The sequence below is a fragment of the Ovis aries genome, chromosome X (assembly GCF_016772045.2).
Source record: "Ovis aries strain OAR_USU_Benz2616 breed Rambouillet chromosome X, ARS-UI_Ramb_v3.0, whole genome shotgun sequence".
NCBI lineage: Eukaryota > Metazoa > Chordata > Mammalia > Artiodactyla > Bovidae > Ovis > Ovis aries.
This window is the reverse complement of record NC_056080.1, coordinates 35,813,889-35,840,408: the sequence shown is the minus strand read 5'-3', so window position 1 is coordinate 35,840,408 and position 26,520 is coordinate 35,813,889. Positions and strand designations below refer to the sequence as shown.

Below are 26,520 nucleotides of genomic sequence, written 5' to 3'. Positions count from 1 at the left end.
TATGAAAATTGCTTGTTGGTGTGGGGAAGCATACACACACACACACACACACACACACACACACACACACATTGGAGTTGGGTCCGGGTAGCTTATTTAGCCAGAAAAGGCAATGGCAACCCACTCCAGTACTCTTTCCTGGAAAATCCCATGGATGGAGGAGCCTGGTGGGCTACAGTCCATGGGGTCGCTAAGAGTCGGACATGACTGAGCGACTTCACTTTCACTGTTCACTTTTATGCATTGGAGAAGGAAATGGCAACCCACTCCAGTGTTCTTGCCTGGAGAATCCCAGGGACGGGGGAGCCTGGTGGCTGCCATCTATGGGGTCGCACAGAGTTGGACATGACTGAAGCAACTTAGCAGCAGCAGCAGCTTATTTGGCTGAATACACAATAGAAATGTTTATACCTGTGCACCAAATAACATGGACAGGAATGTTCCTGGCAGTTTTGTACATAAACACCAAAACTTGGGAACAACACAAATGTCCAATCACAAGTGGGGAAAATAATATATTCATATAATGTGATATATATATATATATAATATGAGTCATATAATATGATACAACTCACAAAGAAACAAATAAACTACTGATAGATGCAAAACTGTGGATGAATCTCACAGACAAAATATTATGTGAAAGAAAGCCAAACAGAAAAGTGGACAATCTATATGATTCTATTTATATGAGGTACAGAAGAGCCACAATTCTTCCATAATAAGGAAGGCATTTGAACCCACAGTGGCCTAGAACAAGTAATGCTAAAATGCAGATTTAGTATCATCTCTTTTCATTGTGAAATGTCACCCAGTCATAGAACTTATCTGGAGAAGGCAATGGCACCCTACTCCAGTACTCTTGCCTGGAAAATCCCATGGATGGAGGAGCCTGGTGGACTGCAGTACATGCGGTCTCGAAGAGTTGGACACGGCTGAGAGACTTCACTTTCACTTTTCACTTTCATGCATTGGAGAAGGAAATGGCAACCCACTCCAGTGTTTTTGCCTGGAGAATCCCAGGGATGGCGGAGCCTGGTGGGCTGCCGTCTATGGGGTCGCACAGAATCGGACACGACTGAAGCGACTTAGCAGCAGCAGCAGCATATAACTCATTATCTTTTTTCTTAAACTCAGAGGTAACAACTTGAAAACAATTTATAGCCTATATTTATTTATGTAGGCTTCCCTGGTGGCTCAGATGGTAAAGAATCTGCCTGTAGTGCACACAGCCTGGGTTCGAGCCCTGGGTAAGGAAGATCCCTTGGAGAAGGGAATGCTACCCACTCCAGTGTTCTTGCCTGGAGAAGCCCACAGACAGAGGAACCTGGCGGGCTACAGTCCATGAGGTTGCAAAGAGTCAGACACAACTGAGAGACTAATACTTTGACTTCATACGTATATGTAGTTAGCACAATTTATACAACTCCTTGTAAGCTACTGTTTAAGTAACTGCAAAGATGTATCTATTCTTGGAAGATCATAGTATAACTCTCGAGAGCTTTGCTTAATAATTTTTTTTTGAAATTTACAAAAATAAATGTCATAAATATCTAATTTCATAATTGAAAAAATATATATGCCTTATGTTTAGACACATGATTGTTTCAAAGAATGATAAATAATATGCAGACCTGGAAGAAAGGTACAGCCCTGATTTCCAAACCATACTCTGGATGGGACTATTTTCTACCCAAACTGGACTATTCTACAAAGGCACACAAGGCTGGAAGGTGCTCTGGACACTGAAAAAATTCAGGCCACAAAGACATCTGCTGAGATGTTACATTTTGCTTTTGCTGAAGTTTTGCACCATCCTCTGTTGCCCCAGATACAAAATCAAATGGAATTAAATCCCAGGAATGAAGCTGAAGTCACAGGTTTTGTTTGTCTTTGGAAATCTCAGAATTCTTTTTCAGTACTGCCTTTCTGATCTCTGGAATGGAGCAAACCTTCATACTCTGGAGACAATTTTTACACCAGAGGACATGCTTAAATATCATTTTTCTTTTGGGGAGTGACTGTTTCTTAAACGGTAACCTTGACATATTATTAAATGTGTCACCTCTCCCAATTAAAATATCCTTTTATAAGCCAGGTGCTGCCCTCAGCATTGCAATGGCTGAAATAAAGTGGGATATAGAAGAAGATTTTTCACATCAGTGGAAGTGGTAGAGCCAGAAAATGAATTGAATTCCTTTTAGATGAATTTTTTATGGATCAGCAGATTTATTCAGAGTTACTTAAAAAGCAGTTAACATTCCATTAGCAACAAACTGTGATCTGTGTCAGAAATAAGACACTCTTCAGTCATTATTTTAGCACAAGAAGTCACTTCAGAAAAAAAAAAGTGCAATTATTGAATCTCTAAAAGGCAAATAAATACTGAAGCAAAACTAGGTCATTTTTCTTATAGAATTATGAATATTATGCTTGATTCTTTGCTTCATTTAATCAAAGCATTTGTTCTATTTTTGTAAGTTTGTGATTGGGAAAGATAAAATGATTTTTTTCTTAAAGAACAGTAAAGTAGACATATTTTCACACAGTTCATAGCAATGGTTTCAGGAACAAATGGTTGGAACTACTGCTTGAAGGGGTGAGAGATGCTATTTGGGGTTTCCCAAGCCTGGTTGTAGGACAGGGGCATTTCCAAACAGGAAAAGATGCCTGGCCTCAAGTGCTGGGGAACTGTGGAGAGGCCAGCGTTCAGAGGCTTATTCACGCCTTTCCTTGACAGCACAGGGTCTAAGCTCAAGCCTCTACACTTTAGAACCTCTTTAGGTATTAACCAGATGGAAGCAGACAGTTGAAAAATCCTAAAGGGGTATATGAATCATGCTGAAAGTTGGCTTCTCAGAAAACACTGAACCCCTCTTGAAATAAATGGATGACAACGATGCTAGAGAAAACGAAGTATTCATGTTATTTTTTTCTTTGAGTTATTTACATGAAGTTAGATCTCTTCTGGGAAGATAGTGTAAATGTATTTATCCCTTTTCCTCCAAGTAAGTGAAACTAAAACACATCCATATGTATATATGTATATGTGTATAAATATGTATATTACTCTGAAAGATGGAGAGAAGGCAGATGGGCTAAGAATAACCTTGGAACTCAAGGCACAACATGGCTGTGAGTTCCCAAAGAAAGTTTGCTCTCTTTAGAGAAAGGACTCAGAAAAGTTCAGCTAAGTAGACAGAAAGCTTAATAGCTTCTCTACTCCAGCCAAATACTACGGAAAAAATCTGTTGCCTCAAACTCACCCTCACCAGTAAAGTCCTGTTGATTAAAACAGATGAACAACTTGAGAGTTGTGAGTTAAGTTTTATTTGGGGCAAAATGAGGACTGCAGCCCAGGAGGCAGCACCCCAGATAGCTCTGAGAGACTGCTCCAAAGAGGTAGTGGGGGAAGGTCAATATATACAGGCTTTGGTGAAGGGGGAGTTCAGTGCAAACAAACGTCTACAAGAGGTTTTCTCCTAGTCACAAGGATCTGATGTTACCATGCAGGAAGGGATTTAGTGCTTTCCTAGATATGAGGAGATGCAGGGATTGAGATCATAAAATCTATTCCTAAAAAATACGCAACTATCTAAAGACCTGTCCCACCAGATTCCCTGGAGCAGAGTGCCTCATTCCACCCTGAATTCCCTCAGGTGTTATTGAAGGTCAACAGCTATAGCAGCATGGGGTTCAATCTTCACAGAAGCAGACAGCAAATGCCCGTGTTATTAGGTTGTTGGCACTGCTCTTGGAAAGTGCCAATTTGTAGTTAACAGCCCAAATGGGAGCCTAGACATTCAGACTCACATTTGCCAGGCTATAAGAAAGTGCCACAAACCCTCACTGGACTGGTAGCAGAGAAGGCTGAATAGGGGGCAGGATTTTCATGCTCATCTCCGCTTGGTGGTAATAAGGCTCTGCCTTCAACACTGTCAGGGGAGGCCAATGGAAAGTCTGGACATCTAACCACACCTTGCAGCAACAAGGGTGGTGGAGAGATAGGACCTTCATCACCTCTGGCTCATCAGGGGGACACAAGCAGTACAATGGAAGGATTAGTGAACTGAAAGAACAATTCTAATTCTAATCTGCATAACAGAGAAATGGAGAATTAAAAAAAAAAAAGAAGAGAGCTTTAGGGATCTGTGAGATTATAACAAAAATCTAATATTCATGTCATCAGTGACCCAGAAAGAGAAGTGAAAAAGGATACATCTGAAAAAGTACCTGAAGAAATAATGGAGGAAAACTTACAAAATTTGGCAAAAGACATACATCAACAGTTTTTAAAAGCTGATAAAATTCTAAATAGGATAAATCCAAAGAAATGCATAACAACACACTTGAGACTCGAACTTCTAAAAAGTGAACACAGTAAAAAATCATGAAAGCAGCTCAGAGAAATGACAAATAAAATATCAACAAATTTCTTATTAGAAAATATGGAGGCAAAAAGGAAGTGACACTTTTTTTTAGTGCTGAGAGAAAAGAAATGTCAACCTAGATTCCTATGTCCAGTGGAAATATTGTTCAGAAAGGAAGCACAGACATTCTTAGACAAAGGAAAATTACTGTAATTTGTCACCTAGAGACCAATTCCAAAGATGAGAGACATTTCTCTAAACAGAAAGAACATTATAAAAACAGGAATATTGGAACATAAGAAAGGAAGAAAGAATACAATGAACAAACATATGGGTAAATGCCACAGACTTTCCTTCTTCTTTTGGTGTTTTCTAAATTATGACTGATGTTGGAAGAAAAAAATTGTAACACTCTTTGATGTGGTTTTAAACACATGTAGAGGAAATGTTTTTAAAACTATATAATAAACAAGGGAGGGTAAAGGAAAGTATGGATGCTACACTTCATTTAAACTGATAAAATGATACCAGTAGACTAACAATTTTTGAGTATATAGTAAGAAAGCTACCATAAAAATGTTATGCGAAGAAGTACTCTTAAAAACCCTTTAGATGAATCAGAATGGCACCTTAAAAATGTATAAGTAACCATAGCAAGACAAGATTATAAACAGAGGAACATACAATGAATTGAACAAAGATGAACTGAAAAAAAAAATTGAAAAATAGAAAGATTAGCATTTCTCTTTTGAGAAACATGTATCATTACAGACCGTGTAGGCATCAGAAGGTTAGCAAGGGAATAAAACAAAGATATCTACATACATATGTTTGTCAACTCAGTTGGCAAGGATGTGCAGAAACTGCAACCTTTGTGAATTCTGTTGCGATTGTAAACTGGTACAGACGCTGTGGAAAATAGTGTACTGGTTTCTCAAAAAATTAAAAATAGGATTACCATATGTGTCAGCTATTCCACTTCCAGGTATGCACCCATTAACTGAAATCAAGACCTCAAACACATATCTGTACACCCATTTTCTTTTTCTTTTTTTAATTGAAGTATAGCTGATTTACCATGTTGTATTAGTTTCTTGTATACAGCAAAGTGATTCAGTTACATGTGAATTATTTCCATTAAGGTTTATTACAAGATGTTGAATATAGTTTCTTATGTTACACAGTAGTACCTTGTTGTTAATCTATTTTTATATATAGTAGTGTGTATTTGTTAATCCCAAACTCCTAATTTATCTTTACCTCACCCCTTTTCCCTGGGGTAACCATAGGTATATTCTCTATGTGTATGAGTCTGTTTCTCTTTCATAGGTATATTCATTTGTGTCGTATTTTAGATTCCACATATGTGATGTCATATGATATTTGTCTTTCTCTGTCAGACTTATTTCACTTAGTATAATAATATCTAGGTCCACCTGTGTTGCTGCAAATGGCATCATTCATTCTTTTTATGGTTGAGTAGCATTCCATTGTATACACCACATATTCTTTATCCATTCCTCTGTTGATGGACAAAGTAAGGTTGCTTTGAATTATAGTTTTATCTGGATATATGCCCGGGAGTGGGATTGCTGGATTATATGGCGACTCTATTTTTAACTTTTCAAAGATCCTCCATACTGTTTCCCATATTGGCTACATGTTGATAAGGCATGTGTGCTGATTTATGTCTGACTCTTCGCAACCCCATGGACTATAGCCCACTAGGCTCCTCTGTCTATAGGATTTCCGTGGTGAGAATACTGGAATGGGTTGCCATTTCCTTCTCCAGGGGATCTTCCTGACCCAGGGATTGAACCCATGTCTCCTGCATCTCATGCAGTTTCTTTACCAGCTGAGCCACCCAGGAAGCCCAATTTACATTTATATTGGCTACCAATTTACATTCCAACCAACAGTGTAGGAGGGTTCCCTTTTCTCCACACCCTCTCCAACATTTGTTATTTGTAGACATTTTAATGATGGCCATTCTGACTGTGTATACCCATTTTCACAGCAGCATTATTCACAACAGTCAAAACAAAGGTGAAAGCAACCCAAGTGTTCATTAGTGGGTAAAGGGATAAATGAGATGGGGCATATGTATACACACATACACACATAGTGGAATATTATTCAGCTATAAAAAGAAGGAAATTCTGTCATATGCTACAATAAGGATAAACACTGAGGATACTAGGCTAAGTGAAATAAGCTAGCCATAAAAGGACAAATATTGTATGACTCTGCTTATCTCAGGTCTCTAAAGTAGTCAAATTCATAGAGATAGAAAGTAAAATGGTGGTTGCCAGGGGCTGAAGGGAGGGGAGAATAGGGAGTTATTCTTTAAGGGGTATGTACTAGGAATCTGATTGAACTTTTTGGCCAACTCAATAGTTTCAGTTTGGAAAGATGAAAAGTGTTCTAGGCTAGATAGAGTTAATAGTTGAACAATGTCAATGTAGTCAATGCCACTAAACTATAAACTTAATGGTTAAAATAGTAAACCTTGTATATTTTACCACACAAATATGTTAAAATGAAAGAAACGTAGTTGACTCAGATAAATAAGTCAGTTATGGTTCAGTTGGTAAAGAATCTGCCTGCAATGCAGGAGACCCAGGTTCGATCCCTGGGCTGGGAAGAGCCCCTGGAGGAGGGGATGGCTGCCCACTCGAGTGTTCTTGTCTGGAGAATTCCATGGACAGAGGACCCTGGCAGGCTATAGTCCACAGGGTCACAAAGAGTCGGACACGACTGAACAACTAACACACTTTCACATAGATTTATTTAATCTCTATATCTGGTTATATACCTCATCTCCCTTATCCCACCTTAGTCTGACCTTGGTAAATTGTGGAGACCATCAACCTTCTATATCCCTTATTCCATATGTCACTGTTACTGTGCTTTTTCTTTTAATAGATCCAGAAGGAAACCCATCTGGCAAACACACTCAGAGTAAAGAATTAGCACCTGAAGTTTAAGTATAAAGGAGAAATCTATCAGGATTTAGGTATGCTGCCAAGTCACTTCAGTCGTGTCCGGAAGCCCACCAGGCCTGTCCCTGGGATTCTCCAGGTAAGAACACTGGAGTGGGTTGCCATTTCCTTCTCCAATGAATGAAAGTGAAAAGAGAAAGTGAAATCGCTCAGTCGTGTTCAACTCCAAGCGACCCCATGGACTGAGGCCTACCAGGCGCCTTCATCCATGGGACTCTCCAGGCAAGAGAGTACTGGAGTGGGGTGCCATTGCCTTCTCCCATCAGGATTTAGGTATAACCCAAGGAAAAACCTTATAGACAGACTTCCCCAGTGGTATGAACAAGCCAGTGAATGGTATTAGTAAGCAAGATACATCATAGCAGCTCCAGTTTGTTTCTTTCTGCACATTTATTTTATTTTTCTACCTGAAGTTGGGCCTTACTGATGTTTTATCTGCTGTAGACATTGCTATACTTGACTTCGAAATTTACCTAACTGAAAGATCAAGATCAAAAGAGCTTCTCCCGTCGCAATGCCAAATTCCTAGGGAAAGAATCTGATGGCTTTTCCCAGGTGAGTTCGATGCTCTTTTTGCAATAGATTGTGGGGTGATATGGGAGGATGAATATGGATACTGAGGACTTAAATCTAGAGACCAGTGATATTTGTCTTTTGAAAGAGATGAAGCTATTGGTAAGAGAGAACCAAAGGCATGAGTGAAGCAGATAACTTTGGATGAGCCCCTTCTTGGGGGTGTCTCACAAATACCACTGACTGGACAGCATATGCCTGTAGTGAGGATGCCCCCACCTCTCTGTGATACATATGTCAACAGTTACTACATAACTATTAGAGGATGGAGTGATTCATCAGTTCCTGTAGTACCTCTCCTATATTCTTCCAGCACTCACTGGCTAGTACAACAGCCCTGATCCACTGTAAATTTCTGCCTAAGGACTTTCTTTCATACACATATGAATTAATGCCCTTAGTAAATGGCCCTATGGAGCAGCCCTTGTGTGTGCATACTCAGTTGCTCAGTCGTGTCTGACTCTTTGCAACCCCATGGACTACAGCCCACCAGGTTCATCTATCCGTGGGATTTCCCAGGTAAGAATACTGGACTGGGTTGCCATTTTCTTCTCTAGGAGATCTTCCCAACCCAGGGATTAAATCAACTGTCCTGTGTTTCTTGAATTTGCAGGTAGTTTTTTTTTTTTTTTTTTTTTTTTTTTTTACCACTGAGCCACACGGGAAACCCACAGAGTAGCCCTTAGCAATGACAAATGAGAACTGGAGAGAAAACCATGGACCTAACTATCCTCTGAGAAATAAGGAGGATAACTCTGAGGCATATTCTTCTATCCTGGACTGCAGAGAACCCCATTTGAACACAGAACAAACCTGCTAGTATTTCATCTTTTTTTTGGGGGGGGGGGCTTCCTCTACTTTCATATTTGGTTTCACTCACTTTCTCACTCCTCTAATGGTGCTAACTCCCAAATAGACTGCCTGTCCTAAAATACCATATAATTTTTTTTTCCTTTTGGGGATGCAACATAATACAGAAGCATAGGACATAAACTGCCAAATGCCCGTCTTCAGGGCTGGCATGATGGCGGGGAACAGGAGAGCTCAGTAGTTGGCAAAGGTTGGTAAAAGTAAGAGAGAAAGAGACAAGGAATCATGAGAAAGCTTCAGGTCTGATGTGGACCTGGCTGAGTCAGGGTGTAGAGTGTGAATATGGCTGGAACACTGAAGAAGATCTGATTTATGCAGAGAAAAGAAAAAGCAGCATTGGAAAAGATGGTGCAATGTCCTCAGCCAGATCATGGAGGAAGGTCAGTAACAGACAAGCTGACTCAGACTCACCCCCTTGGAATCTAAGCAGATGGAAACACAAAGGGAGCAGGACCCTGCTGGCTGCCTGGAGATTTGGGGTTCATGTGGTCAGTGACCTGAGGTGTATTAGGGAAACTTCTCAGCTGCAATCCAGAAGAGTGAATTAACAATTCATTAATATAGTCTTGTGTGTATGCGTGCTCAGTCGCTTTAGGCATATCTGACCCTTTGCGACCCCATGTACTATAGCCTGCCAGGCTCCCCTGTCTGTGGGGTTCTCCAGGCAAGAACACTGTTGTGGGTTTGCCAAGCCCCCCTCCAGGGGATCTTCCTGAACTAGGGATTGAACCCATGGTTCCTGCAACTCCTGCATTGCAGGCAGATTCTTTACCCACTGAGCCACCTGGGAAGCCCCTTACATAATCTCAGTTCACTTGAATAATTGATTGTTAACCTGTCAATATAGAGAATGCTGCCTGACAAATGAAACCACTGGCTAATGTTTCACTTTAGTAAAGTATTTCTTGTAAGAGGAAAGCATTATTTCTTTGCAGATATAACTTTAAAAAGATAAGGCCTTCATTTGAAAACTGGGTAAAACACAGTGTGTTAAAGCTTAACAATAGAGGGTACTTCAGAGTTTTACTCAGGAACATGTTAATTAATAAGTAAAGATATAAAGAGCCAACAATCTGACATGTATTCACTGAGAATATGCTAACTCTGGCAGAGAAAAACATAAAAATTACTTATCTAATCCTAAAATGTAGAGACCAAGGCTCTTTTCAATTGATAGCTGATGAGAAAGAACCAGTTCCAATATCCTTCACTAGTTGATTGAATTGCAAAGTTTTACATAACTCTTTATAAGGCTAAGTATTTACTGAAATAGAGGGAAAAAACATAAAACTTTAGTAACTGTTTATAATCTATATAATTAAATCTCTAGAAATTCCATAGCTATTTCTACTTGAAAGTGATTGGATTCTCTTTATTAATTCTATTTTCAACACTCTAATAAAATGTGTAGTTAAAAATAACCCAGAGACACTAGGAAAAAGGTACTCTATGTTCCTTTTTTGATGTATACACTTTGGCTTTAAAAATTTCACAATCACGGATATAAAATACAAATAAGAACCAAAGAGAAGGGAATGGCTACCTATTCTAGTATTATTGCCTGGGAAATTCTATGGACCGAGGAGCCTGCGTGGTTACAGTCCACAGGGTTGCAAAGAGTTGGAAACAGCCACTAAACAACAAGACAAGATAGACATTTTCATATACAAAAGACAATATAGAAAGGTGGAGTAGTTAATGGAGTTGATGGTCTATATTCCAAATCATGCAGTTTCCCTCTTTGGGATAAGAAGGACTAGAGATTTTTCATGTGAAATAGAGAAAAGGAGTTGGCTTCACTGCTTAAATCCAGGGACTATGATTTCTAAAGATATGGTGAAAAAATACCGGAAAATGCTGCCTGAGGCTGCAATATATACAGAGCAGCAGCAGGCAGTGTAACCGGAGCTGCCTGAGGCTCACTAATCAGTTCTGTATTTCTTTCATATCCCACCAGGGAGGAGGCCCAAGCCTTCATTATGAGAGCTACTTGTCAACTGAGAGCCCTAGGACATTCCTGGAAGTAGCCTCATAAGGTCTTGTCAGGGAGGAAAGAGCTGAGAGAGTGAAAGAAAGAGAAAATAATGCAAAGTAATTCAAAAAATATATATTCCCTTTAGATAAGTCTGTGATCTACCACTCTAAAATGCATGAAGAGGGACTTCCCTGGTGGTCCAGTGGTTTAGAATCCAATGTAGGGAGCACAGGTTTGATCCCTGGTCAGGGAACTAAGATCCCACATGCCATGCAGCATGGCCTAAAACTTTTTTAAAAATAAAAATTCAAGAAGAGACCTAATGCTGAGAAAGACAACTAACAAGATAAACATCAGAACAGGAATTATATACTCATGATGTTAATTTTATTGACTATGTTGACAAATGCTATACAGTATGCATGGCTAGGATGCTAAGTCGCTTCAGTAGTGTCCAACTCTGTGCGACCCCATAAATGGAAGCCCACCAGGCTCCCCCGTCCCTGGGATTCTCCAGGCGAGAAAACTGGAATGGGTTGCCATTTCCTTCCTCCAAGGCATAAAAGTGAAAAGTGAAAGGGAAGTCACTTAGTCGTGTCCAACTCTTAGTGACCCCATGGACTACAGCCTACCAGGCTCCTCCATCCATGGGATTTTCCAGGCAAGAGTACTGGAGTGGATGGCTAGGATACTCAGAGATAAAGTCTTATTAAAGAATGAACAAGAAAACATTTAACCAGAAGTTACATATATTTAAAAGGTGAATATAAGAAAAACTAAAATATGGGAAATACCAAATATCATCAAAAGAAACAATAAAATCAAAAGACAGGATAAACTCTAAATAGAACACCATTGAAAAGACTATTACTGACTTGGAAGATAGGACTGAACACTTCATCTACCACACAATAAAGAGATATAAAAAAGGTAAAATCAATGCATAAACTGTAAATATCCCCACAAGATATACTGAGATCCTTTAAACTCACGCTTCAGGCCCTATGCTCTCAGGATCTCGTTCCAAAATAAAGAATGCAGGCAAGGAAGAGAAGGAATATTAGATATTAGTTGAGAATTTTCTAACATTGAAGAGAGATATAAGTATTCAAAATAATAGCACACTTTGAGTACCAAGCAGAATAACAAGAATAAAATAACATAATAGACCCATTGCTAGATATATAATAAAGAAATTTTCAGGAAATAAAGAATGAAAGGGGAAAAAAACTTAGAAGCCAAATGTCAGTTTATCTTTTAGGTAAACTTGACATACAACAGATTTCTCATCAACAAGAAAGGCCCATAAAAGATGGGGTAATAGCTTCAAAGTGCTGAGGGGAAAATAATTTTGAACTTAGAATTCTATGCCCAGAGAAAGTGTAATTTCAAAGTAAGGGCAAAATGTAGATATTTCTAGAAATAAAAAGACTAAATTAACTTGCCACAAACTAACCAAACTAACCCTTACAGAGGGGTTTCCCTGGTGGCTCAGAGGGTAAAGTTTCTGCTTGCAATGTGGGAGACCTGGGTTCAATTCCTGGGTTGGGAAGATCCCCTGGAAAAGGAAATGGCAACCCACTCCAGTATTCTTGCCTGGAAAATCCCATGGATTTTTACGGTCCATGGGGTCCCAAAGAGTCAGACATGAATGAGTGATTTCACTTTAACCCTTACAATCCTTGATTTTGATTAGAAGAAAGACCCTAAATGAATTATGTGTTTTTTTCCCCTTTGCTTGTATATTTCAATGATGTGGTTTGTTTACAAGACGGTTGGATAGGACTCAAAACTTCCCTAGGTTCCTCACAATGCCTGCTTAAGCCTTTCCTTCCCAGGTTAAATACCCTATATTGTCCAGTCTGTTCTCCAGGAACTATTCCTTGCTGTATGATTGGTTGGGTCAGTGGGGACAAGATCCATGGCTTGTATACCCCAAAGTCAGAAGTAAGATCTAGATATTTCTCTCTTTAACCAACTTTTCAGTTTATATCACTGCCTCTTCTCTCTGCTTTTTATTCTTTAAATGTTTGGTTTTTAGAGTCATTCCATGGTGCTCTTCTCTTACTGAATATTTTGTCTTAACGTGTGAACATCAGAAATACCTAAGCACACTTAAAGTGTAGAAGCTTGCATTTAGCCTCAAATAATGACCCAGAAAATGAAGGAGAGTGAACCCTGCAACTGCATTTTTAGCAATCGAGACAATTAACTAAGAACCACTGCTTTTATAAGCTTTCTATAAGCATAATCATGCTTTGCTTTTTACTTATACCAATAAGTCGCAAAATTTATATCAGAATCAAACCCATGTTAAACGTTCCGTACAAATATATTTACCTGCTAACTGGGCCATTTCAAAATGAATGTCCTTTATTTATTTATTTATTTATTTATTTATTTAATTTTTTAAAAAATTTTAAAATCTTTAATTCTTACATGCGTTCCCAAACATGAACCCCCCTCCCACCTCCCTCCCCACAACATCTCTCTGGGTCATCCCCATGCACCAGCCCCAAGCATGCTGCACCCTGCGTCAGACATAGACTGGCGATTCAATTCTTACATGATAGTATACATGTTAGAATGCCATTCTCCCAAATCATCCCACCCTCTCCCTCTCCCTCTGAGTCTAAAAGTCCGTTATACACATCTGTGTCTTTTTCCTGTCTTGCATACAGGGTCGTCATTGCTATCTTCCTAAATTCCATATATATGTGTTAGTATACTATATTGGTGTTTTTCTTTCTGGCTTACTTCACTCTGTATAATTGGCTCCAGTTTCATCCATCTTATCAGAACTGATTCAAATGAATTCTTTTTAACGGCTGAGTAATGCTCCATTGTGTATATGTACCACAGCTTTCTTATCCATTCATCTGCTGATGGACATCTAGGTTGTTTCCATGTCCTGGCTATTATAAACAGTGCTGCGATGAACATTGGGGTACATGTGTCTCTTTCAATTCTGGTTTCCTTGGTGTGTATGCCCAGCAGTGGGATTGCTGGGTCATAAGGTAGTTCTATTTGCAATTTTTTAAGGAATCTCCACACTGTTCTCCATAGTGGCTGTACTAGTTTGCATTCCCACCAACAGTGTAGGAGGGTTCCCTTTTCTCCACACCCTCTCCAGCATTTATTGCTTGCAGATTTTTGGATCACAGCCATTCTGACTGGTGTGAAGTGGTACCTCGTGGTTTTGATTTGCATTTCTCTAATAATGAGTGATGTTGAGCATCTTTTTATGTGTTTGTTAGCCATCCGTATGTCTTCTTTGGAGAAATGTCTATTTAGTTCTTTGGCCCATTTTTTGATTGGGTCGTTTATTTTTCTGGAATTGAGCTGCATAAGTTGCTTGTATATTTTTGAGATTAGTTGTTTGTCAGTTGCTTCATTTGCTATTATTTTCTCCCATTCAGAAGGCTGTCTCCACACACATATGGACACCTTATCTTTGACAAAGGAGGCAAGAATATACAATGGAGTAAAGACAATCTCTTTAACAAGTGGTGCTGGGAAAACTGGTCAAGCACTTGTAAAAGAATGAAACTAGATCACTTTCTAACACCGCACACAAAAATAAACTAAAAATGGATTAAAGATCTAAATGTAAGATCAGAAACTATAAAACTCCTAGAGGAGAACATAGGCAAAACACTCTCAGACATAAATCACAGCAGGATCCTCTATGATCCACCTCCCAGAATTCTGGAAATAAAAGCAAAAATAAACAAATGGGATCTAATTAAAATTAAAAGCTTCTGCACAACAAAGGAAAATATTTATTTAATTTTAAAATCTTTAATTCTTACATGCATTCCCAAACATGAACCCCCCTCCCGCCTCCCTCCCCATAACATCTCTCTGGGTCAACTAGGTCATTCAAATTTGAACCCATCTTCCTACCCCTTGACTCCACATAGTCCCTGAGCTGCAATGTGTTCCCACTCACGTTTGTTTACACATTTTCTATTAATCCCCAACCCACTAATCCTGAGTTCCAACCACTGCTTACTCCTAGACATGTTATGTACTGTCACATTTTTTATACTTTGGCACATGTCCCTCCTCCTAGTCTGAGAGGTCACATTCCTCTTCTATATCTGGAGACTCCAACTCTATTAATATCCTGGTCAAATGTAATGTCTTCTGTGAAGTCTTTCCTTACTTCCCAGCCAGGTCCCCACCTCTGTTTCTATGCCAAGGTCTCAATCATAGCATTTTCCATGTGGTCTGGAAACTACCTGCTTACACCTGTCTTCCTCACCAGTCAGGGAGAACTTGCAGAAAGGTCTGATCAGCACTCATCTATTTTTATATCTCAGAATTCAGTACAGGCCCTGCTGCTGCTGCTGCTGGTAAGTTGCTTCAGTCGTGTCCAACTCTGTGCGACCCCACAGATGGCAGCCCACTAGGTTCCTCTGTCCCTGGGATTCTCCAGGCAAGAACACTGGAGTGGGTTGCCATTTCCTTCTCCAATGCATTAAAGTGAAAAGTGAAAGTGAAGTCGCTCAGTCGTGTCCGACTCTTTGCGACCCCATGAACTGCACCCCACCAGGCTCCTCCATCTACGGGATTTTCCAGGCAAGAGTACTGGAGTGGGGTGCCATCGCCTTCTCTGGAGTACTGGACCTAGCTTGGAGCAATTATTCAGCATGTGTTTCTTAAGCAGGGCATAACCACACAAGGGAATTGGTAGATACTTGGGCTTCCCTGGTGGCTCAGAGGGTAAGGAGTCTGCCTGCAATGCGGGAGACCTGGGTTCAACCCCTGTGTTGGGAAGGTCCGCAGGAGAAGGAAATGGCAACCCACTCCAGTACTCTTGCCTGGAAAATCCCATGGATGGAGGAGCCTGGTAGGCTACAGTCCATGGGGTTGCCAAGAATTACATGACTGAGTGACTGAGCGACTTGGACAACATGCACAGAACCTACACATTTCAAATCAGCATATGTATATTTTAAAATGTACACTGTCAACTTCATATGGAACTTTCAGGATCTCAGAAAACTTTTACATTCTATTTCTCAGGAAATTCACATATTAATGAGCAAACTGTGATCAAGAAGCTCCAAGTAAAACCTTTTAATTTTTTTTTAAGATTTATTTTTAAATATGAAGCTACAAATATCAACAGCATGTCCTGTGTCCTCTAGAGATAAGAAAGAAACGTGTGGACATTGTTAGCTCTATATGTGGTTACTCCCCCTAAACCTCATGTAACTGTTCTAGTCTCTAAATTGATTTGGTGCCCTTTGACTTTTTTTAAATTGAAGTATAGTTGATTTATAATACTGTGATAGTTTTAGGTGTACAGCATAGTGATTCAATTATTTTTTCTGATTATATTCCATCATAGGTAATTATAAGTATTGGATATAGTTCCCTGAGCTATAAGGTAGGCCCTTGTTGCTTATCTATTTTATGTAGTTTATTTTCTTTGATTCCATACTCCTCCTTTTTCCACCCTCCCTTTCCCCTTTGGTAGGCATAAGTTTGTGTTCTACGTCTGTGAGTTTGTCTTCTATGTCTATGAGTCTGTTTCTGCTTTGTATGTAATATTTTTTTTAGATTCCACATATAAGTGATATCATATAGTATGTCTTTCTCTGACTTATTTCACAAAGTAAAATATTCTCTAGGAATATCTGTGTTGCTGAAAATGGCAATATTTAATTCATTCTTATGGCTGGGTAATATTTCTTTGTGTGTGTATATATATACATATGTGTGTGTGTGTGTGTGTGTGTGTGTGTGTGTGTGTGTGTGTGTGTGTGTGTGTGTGTAGTTGCTGTTGTTCATTCTTTGCAACCCCATGGACTGCAGCACACCAGGCCTCCCTGTCCCTTACCATCTCCCGGAGTTTGCCCAAGTTCACGTCCATTGCATCAGTGATGCCATCCAGTCATCTCATCCTCTGATGTCCACTTCTCCTTTTGTTGATGCTTTGTCTTTTCTTTTTGTTGATGGTTTCCTTTGCTGCATAAAAGCTTTTAAATTTGAATACTTCTCATTTGTTTATTTACTGCATTTGCCTTGGGAGAGTGATCTAAGAAAATACTGCTATAATTTATTTCAGAGAAAATTTTGCTTATATTTGACCTATGTTCTCCTCTAGAAGTTCTATGGTGTCAAGTCTTACATTTGGGCTTCCCAGGTGGCTCTGAGTTAAAGAATCTGCCTACCAATGCAGGGTATGCAGGAGACATGGGTTCGATTCCTGAGTTGGGAAGATCCCCAGGAGAAGAAAATGGCACTCCACTCCAGTATTCTTGCCTGGAAAATTCCATGGACAGAGGAGCCTGGCAGGCTATAGTCCATGGGAATTGCAAAAGGTTGGACACAACTGAGAATGCACACATGTTTTGTATTTAGGACTTTAAACCATTTTGAGTTTTTGTATATGGTGTGAGAAAGTGTTCTAATTTCAAGGATTTACAAGTAGCTGTCCAGCTTTTCCAACATCACTTGCTGAAGAGACTGTCTTTTCTCTATTTTATATTCTTGTCTCCATTCTCACAGGTTAATTGACCATAGGTGTGTGGGTTTGTTTCTGGGCTCTCTGGTGTATTCCATTGACCTATACATTTGTGCCAATACCATGCTGTTTTGATTACTTTTTGTTTTGTAGTCTTATCTGAAGTCTGGAAGGGTTTTACCTCTAGCTTTTTGTTCTTTTTCTTCAGGTTTGCTTTGGCAACATTGTGTCTTTTATCTTTCCATATAAGTTTTAGGATTACTTTTTCTACTACTTCTGTGAAAAATGTCATGGGTATTTTGATGGGGATTGCATTATATCTATAGTTTGCTTTAGGTAGTATGACCATTTTAACAATATTAATTTTTCCAATCCCAGAACATGGGATATCTTACCATTTCTTTGAATTATCTTCAAGTTCCTTTATCAATGTTTTATAGTTTTCAGCATATAGGTCTTTAAACTTATTGGTTATGTTTATTTTTAGATATTTTATTTTGATATAATTTTAAACAGGATTTTTTTTCAATTTCTTTTTATGGTACTTCATTATTACTTTAAAGAAATACAACAGATTTCTGTATATCAATCTTGTATCCTACTGTAGAAATACAAAAAACCATAAGGGAATACTATAAACAATTATATGCCAACAAATTTGACAACCTAGAAGAAACAGACAAGTTCCTAGAAACATACCACCCACCAAAATTGAATCAAGAAGGAACATATTTAAAAAAAGAAGAAGAAATAGATCATTTAAATAGACTGATCACTAGATATGAAGTAGAATCTGTAATTTAAAAACTCCCTACAAACAAAAGTCCAGGACCAGATGGTTTCACAGGCAAAATTCTATCAAACATACAAAGAAGAACTTACACTGGTCCTTCTCAAAATCTTCCAAAACAAGTGAAGAGGAGGGGGCACTCCTAAAGACATTCCACAAAGCCGCCATCACCCTGACACCAAAATTAGACAAAGACACCGGCAAAAAAGAAAATTACAGTCCAACATCTTTCATTAATATATAGATGTGAAAATTCCCCACAAAATATTAGCAAACTGAATCCAACAAGACCAAAAAAATCATATACCACAACCAAGTGCGATTCATCCCAAATTCACAAGGATGGGTCACAATATGCAAATCAATCAACGTGATACACAACATCCACCAAAGAAAAGACAAAAACCACCTGATCAAAAAACTAAGAGGAGAGGACACTCCCACAGACATTCTATAAAGCCACCATCACCTAAGGTCCTACTGTATAGCACAGAGAACTATTAATATATTCAATATCATGTGATAAACCATAATGGAGAAGGATATATAAAAGAAAGAATGTATATATACATATAACTGAATCACTTTGCTGTACAGCAGAAATTAACACAACATTGTAAATCAAGTATACTTCATTAAAAAAATATTGACTACGAAATGAAGAAAAAACAACTAGAGAAGTAGATGGCTAATCTTATATCCTGCTACCTTCTTGAATTCATTTATTAGTTGTAACAGTTTTTGTGTAGAGATTTTAGGATTCTCTATAATCATGCCATTTGCAAACAGTGACAACTTGACCTCTTCTCTTTCAATTTGAATACCTATTTTTTTCTTTTTTTGTATGATTGCATGGCAAGGACTTCCAACACCATGTTGAATAGAAATGAGAGTGGGTGATGCCCTTTGAATTTTAAAAGCCACTGGAATTTACAACTGCTGGACTAAGAAATGATCTAAAGTATACAAAGCAACAGTTTCCTCTCCATAAATCCCCCCAACACCTTTGGATTCTTAGAATTTCATTCACTATTCCGTGTTGTCTACTTGAGTTGCTTCTGTCACATTTTCATTTGGACAAATAATAGTCTGCAATAACATTTCTAGCTACAGATACCTTTTCTGAAGAAGGTAACATCCAGGATTAAATCTGAAACATTTAATGTAGCATCACCATTTTAAGCATTTTTGAAATATTCACAACATGAAATAATAACATGTCTTCCAGGTTCTCATTCACTCTCCCTTCTCTGCATTTAAGTATGTAAATAATCCAACAGTACAGCAGAGGTAAGGACAAATAATCTATGACTCTATACTCAAAGAGACATCTTCCAAGGGCTAGAGAACAAGAAGGACTTTTAGAAATTTATAGAATTTTAGTTTTTGTCCTTTCCAGGATGGCAAATCTGGGTATGTGAGCCTCCACTCTCCTCTACTTCAATAACTGCAGACAAGACACATCATAAATGTGTCTCCAGAATTCTACTTAACACCATCCAAAGGAATTATGATCAATCCACTGACAGTGGTTCCTAGAGGTCATTCCTGGCCTACTGCAGAGACTGTCAACATTTTTACAGTATTAGAGAATAAGTATTTTAAACTTTGCAGCATATGGCTTCTTTCCCCTTAACTTCACTGTTACATTACAAAAGCAGTTACAGACAATATATAAAAAACGAGGGACTTTACTAGTTGTCCAATGGCTAAGACTCCACATTCCCAATGCAGGGGGCCCAGGCTCAATCCCTGGTTGGGAGCTAGATCTCACATGCCACAACTGAAGATCTTGCATGCTACAAAGGAGATGCCATGTGTGCAATTCAGACCTAGGGCATTCAAGGAAAAAAAAAAAGAATGTGACTCCCCCCTAATTTTATTTATAGACAATGAAATTTAAATTTGATGTAATCTTCTTGTGTTATTCAATACTCCTCTATTGATTTTTTTTAGCCAATCAAAAATGTAAAAAGAATTATTTGCATAAAACAGGTGTAGACTAGATTTAGCTATACTATGCCAACTCTTGTTCCTAGCACAATTATTTTATTTTGCACAAAAGGAAATAGGACACACAAAAGTGACTTGTCTAAAATCATATGAATCACTTGTGGTAGAGGCAGTCATTTTGTCTCAAATTGTCTTAAAGATAGTCCATGCAAGCATGTGTGTGTGCTAAGTTGCTTCAGTCGTGTCTGACTCCTTGTGACCCTATGAACTGTAGCCTGCCAGACTCCTCTGTCCATGGGATTCTCCAGGCAAGAATACTGGAATGGGCTGCCATGCCCTCCTCCAGGCGATCTTCCCAACTCAGGGATGGAAACCATGTCTCTTATGTCTCCTGCATTGGCAGGCAGGATTTTTTTTTTACCACTAGAACTACCTGGGAAGCTCAACAATGGTCCATATTTGATCTTTATTATTATATTTCCCCTCAGTGATAAGAATCAAACAACATATTCTCCTTTAAGAAAATAACCTTATTTCTGGATCATTTTGAAATATATTTTTATTACTTTAAGACTCAATATAGGATCATATGAAGTATATATACTTATGTGCATAGATTGATAAGTTGAAATGATTTTTCAATTTTACTACCAATGTACTCCTGTACTTTAAAGTAAACTAATTCCAATATTTGCAACCAGTTCATTTGATAACACATATAACTTAGAAATTAAGTATAAAATATTCAGAGACTAGATTTCAGTTCAGTTCAGTCACTCAGTCATTTCCGACTCTTTGCAACCCCATGGACTGCAGCATGCCAGGCTTCCCTGTCCATCACCAACTCCCAGAGCTTGCTAAAACTCATGTATATCGAGTTGGTGAGGCCATCCAACCATCTCATCCTCTGTTGTCTCCTTCTCCTCCTGCCTTCAATCTTGCCCAGCATCAGGGTCTTTCAAATGAGTCAGTTCTTCACATCAGGTGGCTAAAGTATTGGAGTTTCAGCTTCAGCATCAGTCCTTCCAATGAATATTCAGGACTGATTTCTTTTAGGATTGACTGGTTTGATCTCCTTGCATTCCAAGGGACTCTCAAGAGTCTTCTCCAACACCACAGTTTAAAAGCGTCAAATATTCAGTGCTCAGCTTTCTTTATATTCCAACTCTCAGATCCATACATGACTACTGGAAAAACCATAGCTTTGACTAGACGGACCTTTGTTGGCAAAGTAATGGCTCTGCTTTTCAATATGCTATCTAGGTTGGTCATAGCTTTTCTTCCAAGGACTAAGTGTCTTTTAATTCATAGCTTCAGTCACCATCTGCAGTGATTTTGGAGCCCCTCAAAATAAAATCTGTCATTATTTCCATTGTTTCCCCATCTATTTGCCATGAAGTGATGGGACCAGATGCCACGATCTTAGTTTTCTGAATGTTGAGTTTTAAGTCAACTTTTTCACTTTCCTCTTTCACTTTCATCAAGAGGCTCTTTAGTTCTTCTTTGCTTTCTGCCATAAGGGTGGTATCATCTGCATATCTGAGGTTTTTTATATTTCTCCCAGCAATCTTGATTCCAGCTTGTGCTTCCTCTAGCCCAGAGCCCAGCGTTTCTCATGATGTACTCTGCCTATAAGTTAAATAAGCAGGGTGACAATATACAGCCTTGACGTACTCCTTTCCCAATTTAGAATCAGTCTGTTGTTCCATGTCCATTTGTAACTGTTGCTTCTTGACCTGCATACAGATTTCTCAAGAGGCAGGTCAGGTGGTCTGGTATTCCTATCTCTTTCAGAATTTTCCAGTTTGTTGTGATCCACACAAAGACTTTGGTGTATTCAATTAAGCAGATGTTTTTCCGGAACTCTCTTGCTTTTTTGATGATCCAGTGGATGTTGGCAATTTGATCTCTGGTTCCTCTGGCTTTTCTAAATTCAGCTTGAACATCTGGAAGTTCACAGTTCACTACTGTTGTAGCCTGGCTTGGAGAATTTTAAATATTACTTTACTAGTGTGTGAGATGAGTGCAATTATGTGATAGTTTGAACATTCTTTGTTCAACAGAATTGAACATTTAGAATAGATTTAGTCAGTTTTAAAATAAAATGTAGAAGCCCTATTATACTGATAGTTGAAGTAGTATTTCTCAGAAATATCTGAAAAATGAAATAACCATCATTAAAATATATTCAATTCTACTTAAGACCAAGAAATATTTTGGAAAAAACAATTTTTTTATTTCTTGTTCAACATCAAAGGCGCCCCCTTGATTGTAGAGGATACTCCTGTTCTTGTGAGTTGAGCATTTTCATAGAGAAAATTACGCCGACGAGCTGGCTTTTTGTCAAACATCTTGTTATGAGAGTCAACTTTGGCTTTTACTTTCACCGGCAGTATGGAAACTTGAGGTTTCCCATTGATCTCATACAACCAGTACATATTTGCTGTCTAGAAACAAAGAGAGGAACAGACTTTATACACAATATCCAGGGACTCAGAAAAATGCGAGAAAATACTTATCAAATTAACAACTTCTCTCTTCTCCATGTAAGGTATGGGAAGGGCACAAAACTGAAACTGCACATGTGCATTAAGGGTACAAATCTGATAATAAATGATTAGTGTGGAAAATAAATTCAGGAATGCATTGGCTTTATGAATTAAAAAACATTCACTAAAAAGTCACACTTAGAGGTCTGCCCTGTGGGTGAAGCCATCTATTTGGTTTGCATGAGACTATCACCTAGCATGAACTATATGTAATGGAAATGATACGTTGCAAAATTTACCTAAGGGAGTTTAAATATGGCTATAGAACTAACTGGTATGATGCCAAACTTCTGTTTTTAAGATTATGAAAGTACATCATTAATAAAACTACTTGTAATTATTGAGCATGGTGCAAACTCATTAATGAAAATAAAAATCTAAATCCAAGTCAGCACAGCTTACACAGGAATTTACTTAAAAATCCTTCATTTCTTCTGTATTTTTGTACAGAATGACAATACTGAATTAGCATTTTCTGCACATTTATGCTCATGTTTAAATCTCATTGCTCTTAGAGTTTCCTGATGCTATCTGTGTTTATCCAGGACTTCTGCCTCACATAAGAATTGTATCATGTATGTTCAGAAAACTCACTCAAGAGAAGTTCAGATCAAGAAAATACTGTAGTCATTATCAGGGTTTAATATGTAATGTGATATCTGTCAATGAATGTTAAATTCAGGAATTTCTTGCACATCTGGAATGGTCATGTTTTAATTGAAACTGGCCCTTCTATCCAGGTTCATAGTAATTAAGTATTCAGAATCAATGAGTCTGGCTTTGTTGTTGAGCAGAACAAACCAAGAACCATACTACAACTGGGTCAAATAACATTTTACTTCATATAAGGATGTTCAATTTGAAAAACACAGCTACATTTTGGTGATTATGCATCAGTGGTTGTAAATCTTTATAAGTGACTCACTTCTGGGTACAAATGTATGAGCTACATGAAGGAACCTGCATCCATGCCCGAGCTTAGTGGGTACACAGGAGTGAGCTATGTGAAGGGATGTACTCTCCCATTCAGAACCTAGTTATACACATGGTAACTACATGTAAGGATCTGTTCTTTTGCCCAGCATATCTACAAGACTATCTGAAAATAATTACCTATAAATACACTTTTAAATCCTAAATGTTACTGTATACATTTCAATTAAGATTCAAGTAATTTTGCAATAAGTGATACACAGAAATCTCTTGCATTCCTATACACTGACAACCAAAGATCAGAAAGATAAATTAAGGAAAAAATCCCATTTACCATCACATCATAAAGAATAAACTACCTAGGAATAAACCTATCTAAGGAGGCAAAAGACCTATACTCAGAAAACTATATGATACCGATGAAAGAAATCAAAGAGGATACAAACAGATGGAAAGATATACCATGTTATTTGATTGGAAGAGTCAATATTGTGAAAATGACTATACTGTCCAAAGCAATCTACAGATTCAATGCAATCAGTATCAAACTACCAAGGGCATTTTTCACTGAATTCGAACAAAAAAATTTATAATTTGTATAGACACATAAAAGACTCCAAATAGCAAAAGTAATTTTGAGAAAGAAAAATGGAGCTGGAGGAATCATGCTCTCTGAATTCAGACTATACAACAAAGCTACAGTCATCAAAACAGTATAGTAGTAGCACAAAAAACAGGAATATAGATCAATGGAACAGAATAGGAATTCCAGAAATAAATCCACACACCTGTGGTCAATTAATTTATGACAAAGGAGGCAAGAATATACATTGGAGATAAGATAGTCTCTTCAATAAGTGGTTCTGGGAAAACTGGATAGCTTGATGTAAAAGAAGGGAAATAGAACATTTTAACATGATACACAAAAATACACTCAAAATGAATTACAGACCTAGATGTAAGGTCAGATACTATAAAACTCTTAGAGCTAAACACAGGCAGAACACTTTTACATAAATCAAAACAAGATCTTTTTTGATCTACCTCCTAGAGTAATGAAAATAAAAACAAAAATAAACAAATGGGGCCTAATCAAATTTACAAGCTTTTTCCCAGCAAAAGAAACTGTAAACAAAATGAAAACACAACCCATAGAATGGGAGAAAATATTTACAAACTAAGCAATCTACAAGGGATTAATCTCCAAAATACACAAATAGCTCATGCAGCTCATTATCAAAAACCAAACAACCCAATCAAAAAATATGCAGAAGATCTAAATAGCCATTTCTCCAAAGAAGAAAAAAGCACATGAAAAGATGTTCAACATTGCTAATAATTAGAGAAAGGCAAATCAAAACTACAGGGAGGTATCACCTTACACTGATCAGAATGCTAAGTCTTCTGTTGTGTCTGACACTTTGTGGCCCCATGGATTGTGGCCTGCCAGGTTCCTCTGTCCACTGAATTTCCCAGGCAGGAACACTGGAGTGGGCTGCCATTTCCTCCTCCAGGGGATCTTTCTGAGACCAGGGATAGAACCCTGCTCTCTTACATCTCCTGCATTGGCAGGCAGGTTCTTTACCATGAGCACCACCTGGGAAGCCTATACACTGGTCAGGATGGCCATTGTCAAAATATCTACAAACATAAATACTGGAGAGGGTGTGGAGGCAAGGGAGCCCTTCTATACTGTTGGTGGAAATGTAAATTGGTACATCCACTGTGGAGAACAGTGTGGAGGTTTCTTAAAAAACTAAAAGAAGAGCTAACATATGATCCAGCAATCTCATTCCTGGGCATATGCACAAAAGCACCATAATTTGAAAAGATACATGCATTCCAACATTAATTTCAGCACTATTTACAATAGTCAGAACATGGAAGCAACCTAAATGTCCATCAACAGATGAATAGATAAAGAAGACATGGTACATATATACAATGGTAGATTAGCATTAAAGGGAATGAAATAATGCCACCTGCAGCAACCTGGATGCAGCTATAGACTATCATACTTAGTGAAGTGAGTCAGAAAGGGAAAGACAAATATATGATATTGCTTATATGTGGAAATCTAAAAAATGGTAAAACTGAATTTTAGAAAACAGATAGAGTGACAAATGTGAAAAATGAACTTATGGTTACCAGGGGGTAAGGCAGGAAGGAGGGATAAATTGGAAGATTGGGATTGACATATACACACTATTATATATAAGATAGATAAGGTATTCCTCTACCTAGGTTTCCCCAAGAGTCATAGTTGGTAAAGAATCCGCCTGTCAATGCAGGTGACTCGGACTTGATTCCAGGGTTGGGAAGATCCCCTGGAGAAGGAAATGGCAACCCACTAGAGTATTCTTACCTGGATAATTCCACGGACAGAGGAGCCTGGAGGGCTAAAGTACATGGGGTCATAAAGAGTTGGACATGACTGAGCACAAGGGCAGTGAAAATAATATGAAAGTAAATGAATACCTTCATGTCACTAATATGTCAAAGAATCACTGTGCTCTTACATAAGAATGCCAAATTGACAATTATACTCAATTATGTTTAAATTAATTTTAAAAAACAAGTATTTTTTAAACATATGAAATTTCCACATTTAAATAATGGTTATCTAGTTTGAAAAGCAATCAACCAAAGCCAATGACCTCATGGAATAAATTCTCAAAGCTATGTTTTAAAGGGTACATTCTCATGAATGGAAACAATGTTAGCAGATGTGCTCTGTACCCACCTACATCCCTCAGAGGTTTCCATTTCATTGCTGTACAACTTTCAGTTGCCAGTATCTTCACCTCTTTGAAGTTTTTTTAGAAACTTCAGAAGGCTTCTCTGCTGTCAGGGAGTTAACAATCCTTGGGAACACTCCTCAATCAATGATTGAACAGTGGCAGGTGGTGTATAAACATTCCAAACTTCCTGGCCCCCTCAAGGGTGAATATTCTAAGGTATGGGTTCCACATGATTTCCCAGAGAACTCCCATGGTGTTAAATGCCAGGGGCCCTCTCTAACTG

The 26,520-nt window shown here is 38.2% G+C and overlaps 1 protein-coding gene across 1 annotated transcript in view; it reads right to left on the bottom strand.

The window, feature by feature from the left end:
- Positions 1-22,226: 22,226 nt before the first annotated feature.
- The window catches only part of CFAP47 (cilia and flagella associated protein 47), a 507,991-nt gene continuing 503,697 nt past the window's right edge, over positions 22,227-26,520 (bottom strand). The window contains exon 64 of the mRNA XM_042241764.2: positions 22,227-22,461. Coding sequence (XP_042097698.1) covers positions 22,249-22,461 — 213 coding nt within the window. The 3' untranslated portion in view covers positions 22,227-22,248. The remainder of the gene's footprint in view (positions 22,462-26,520) is intronic.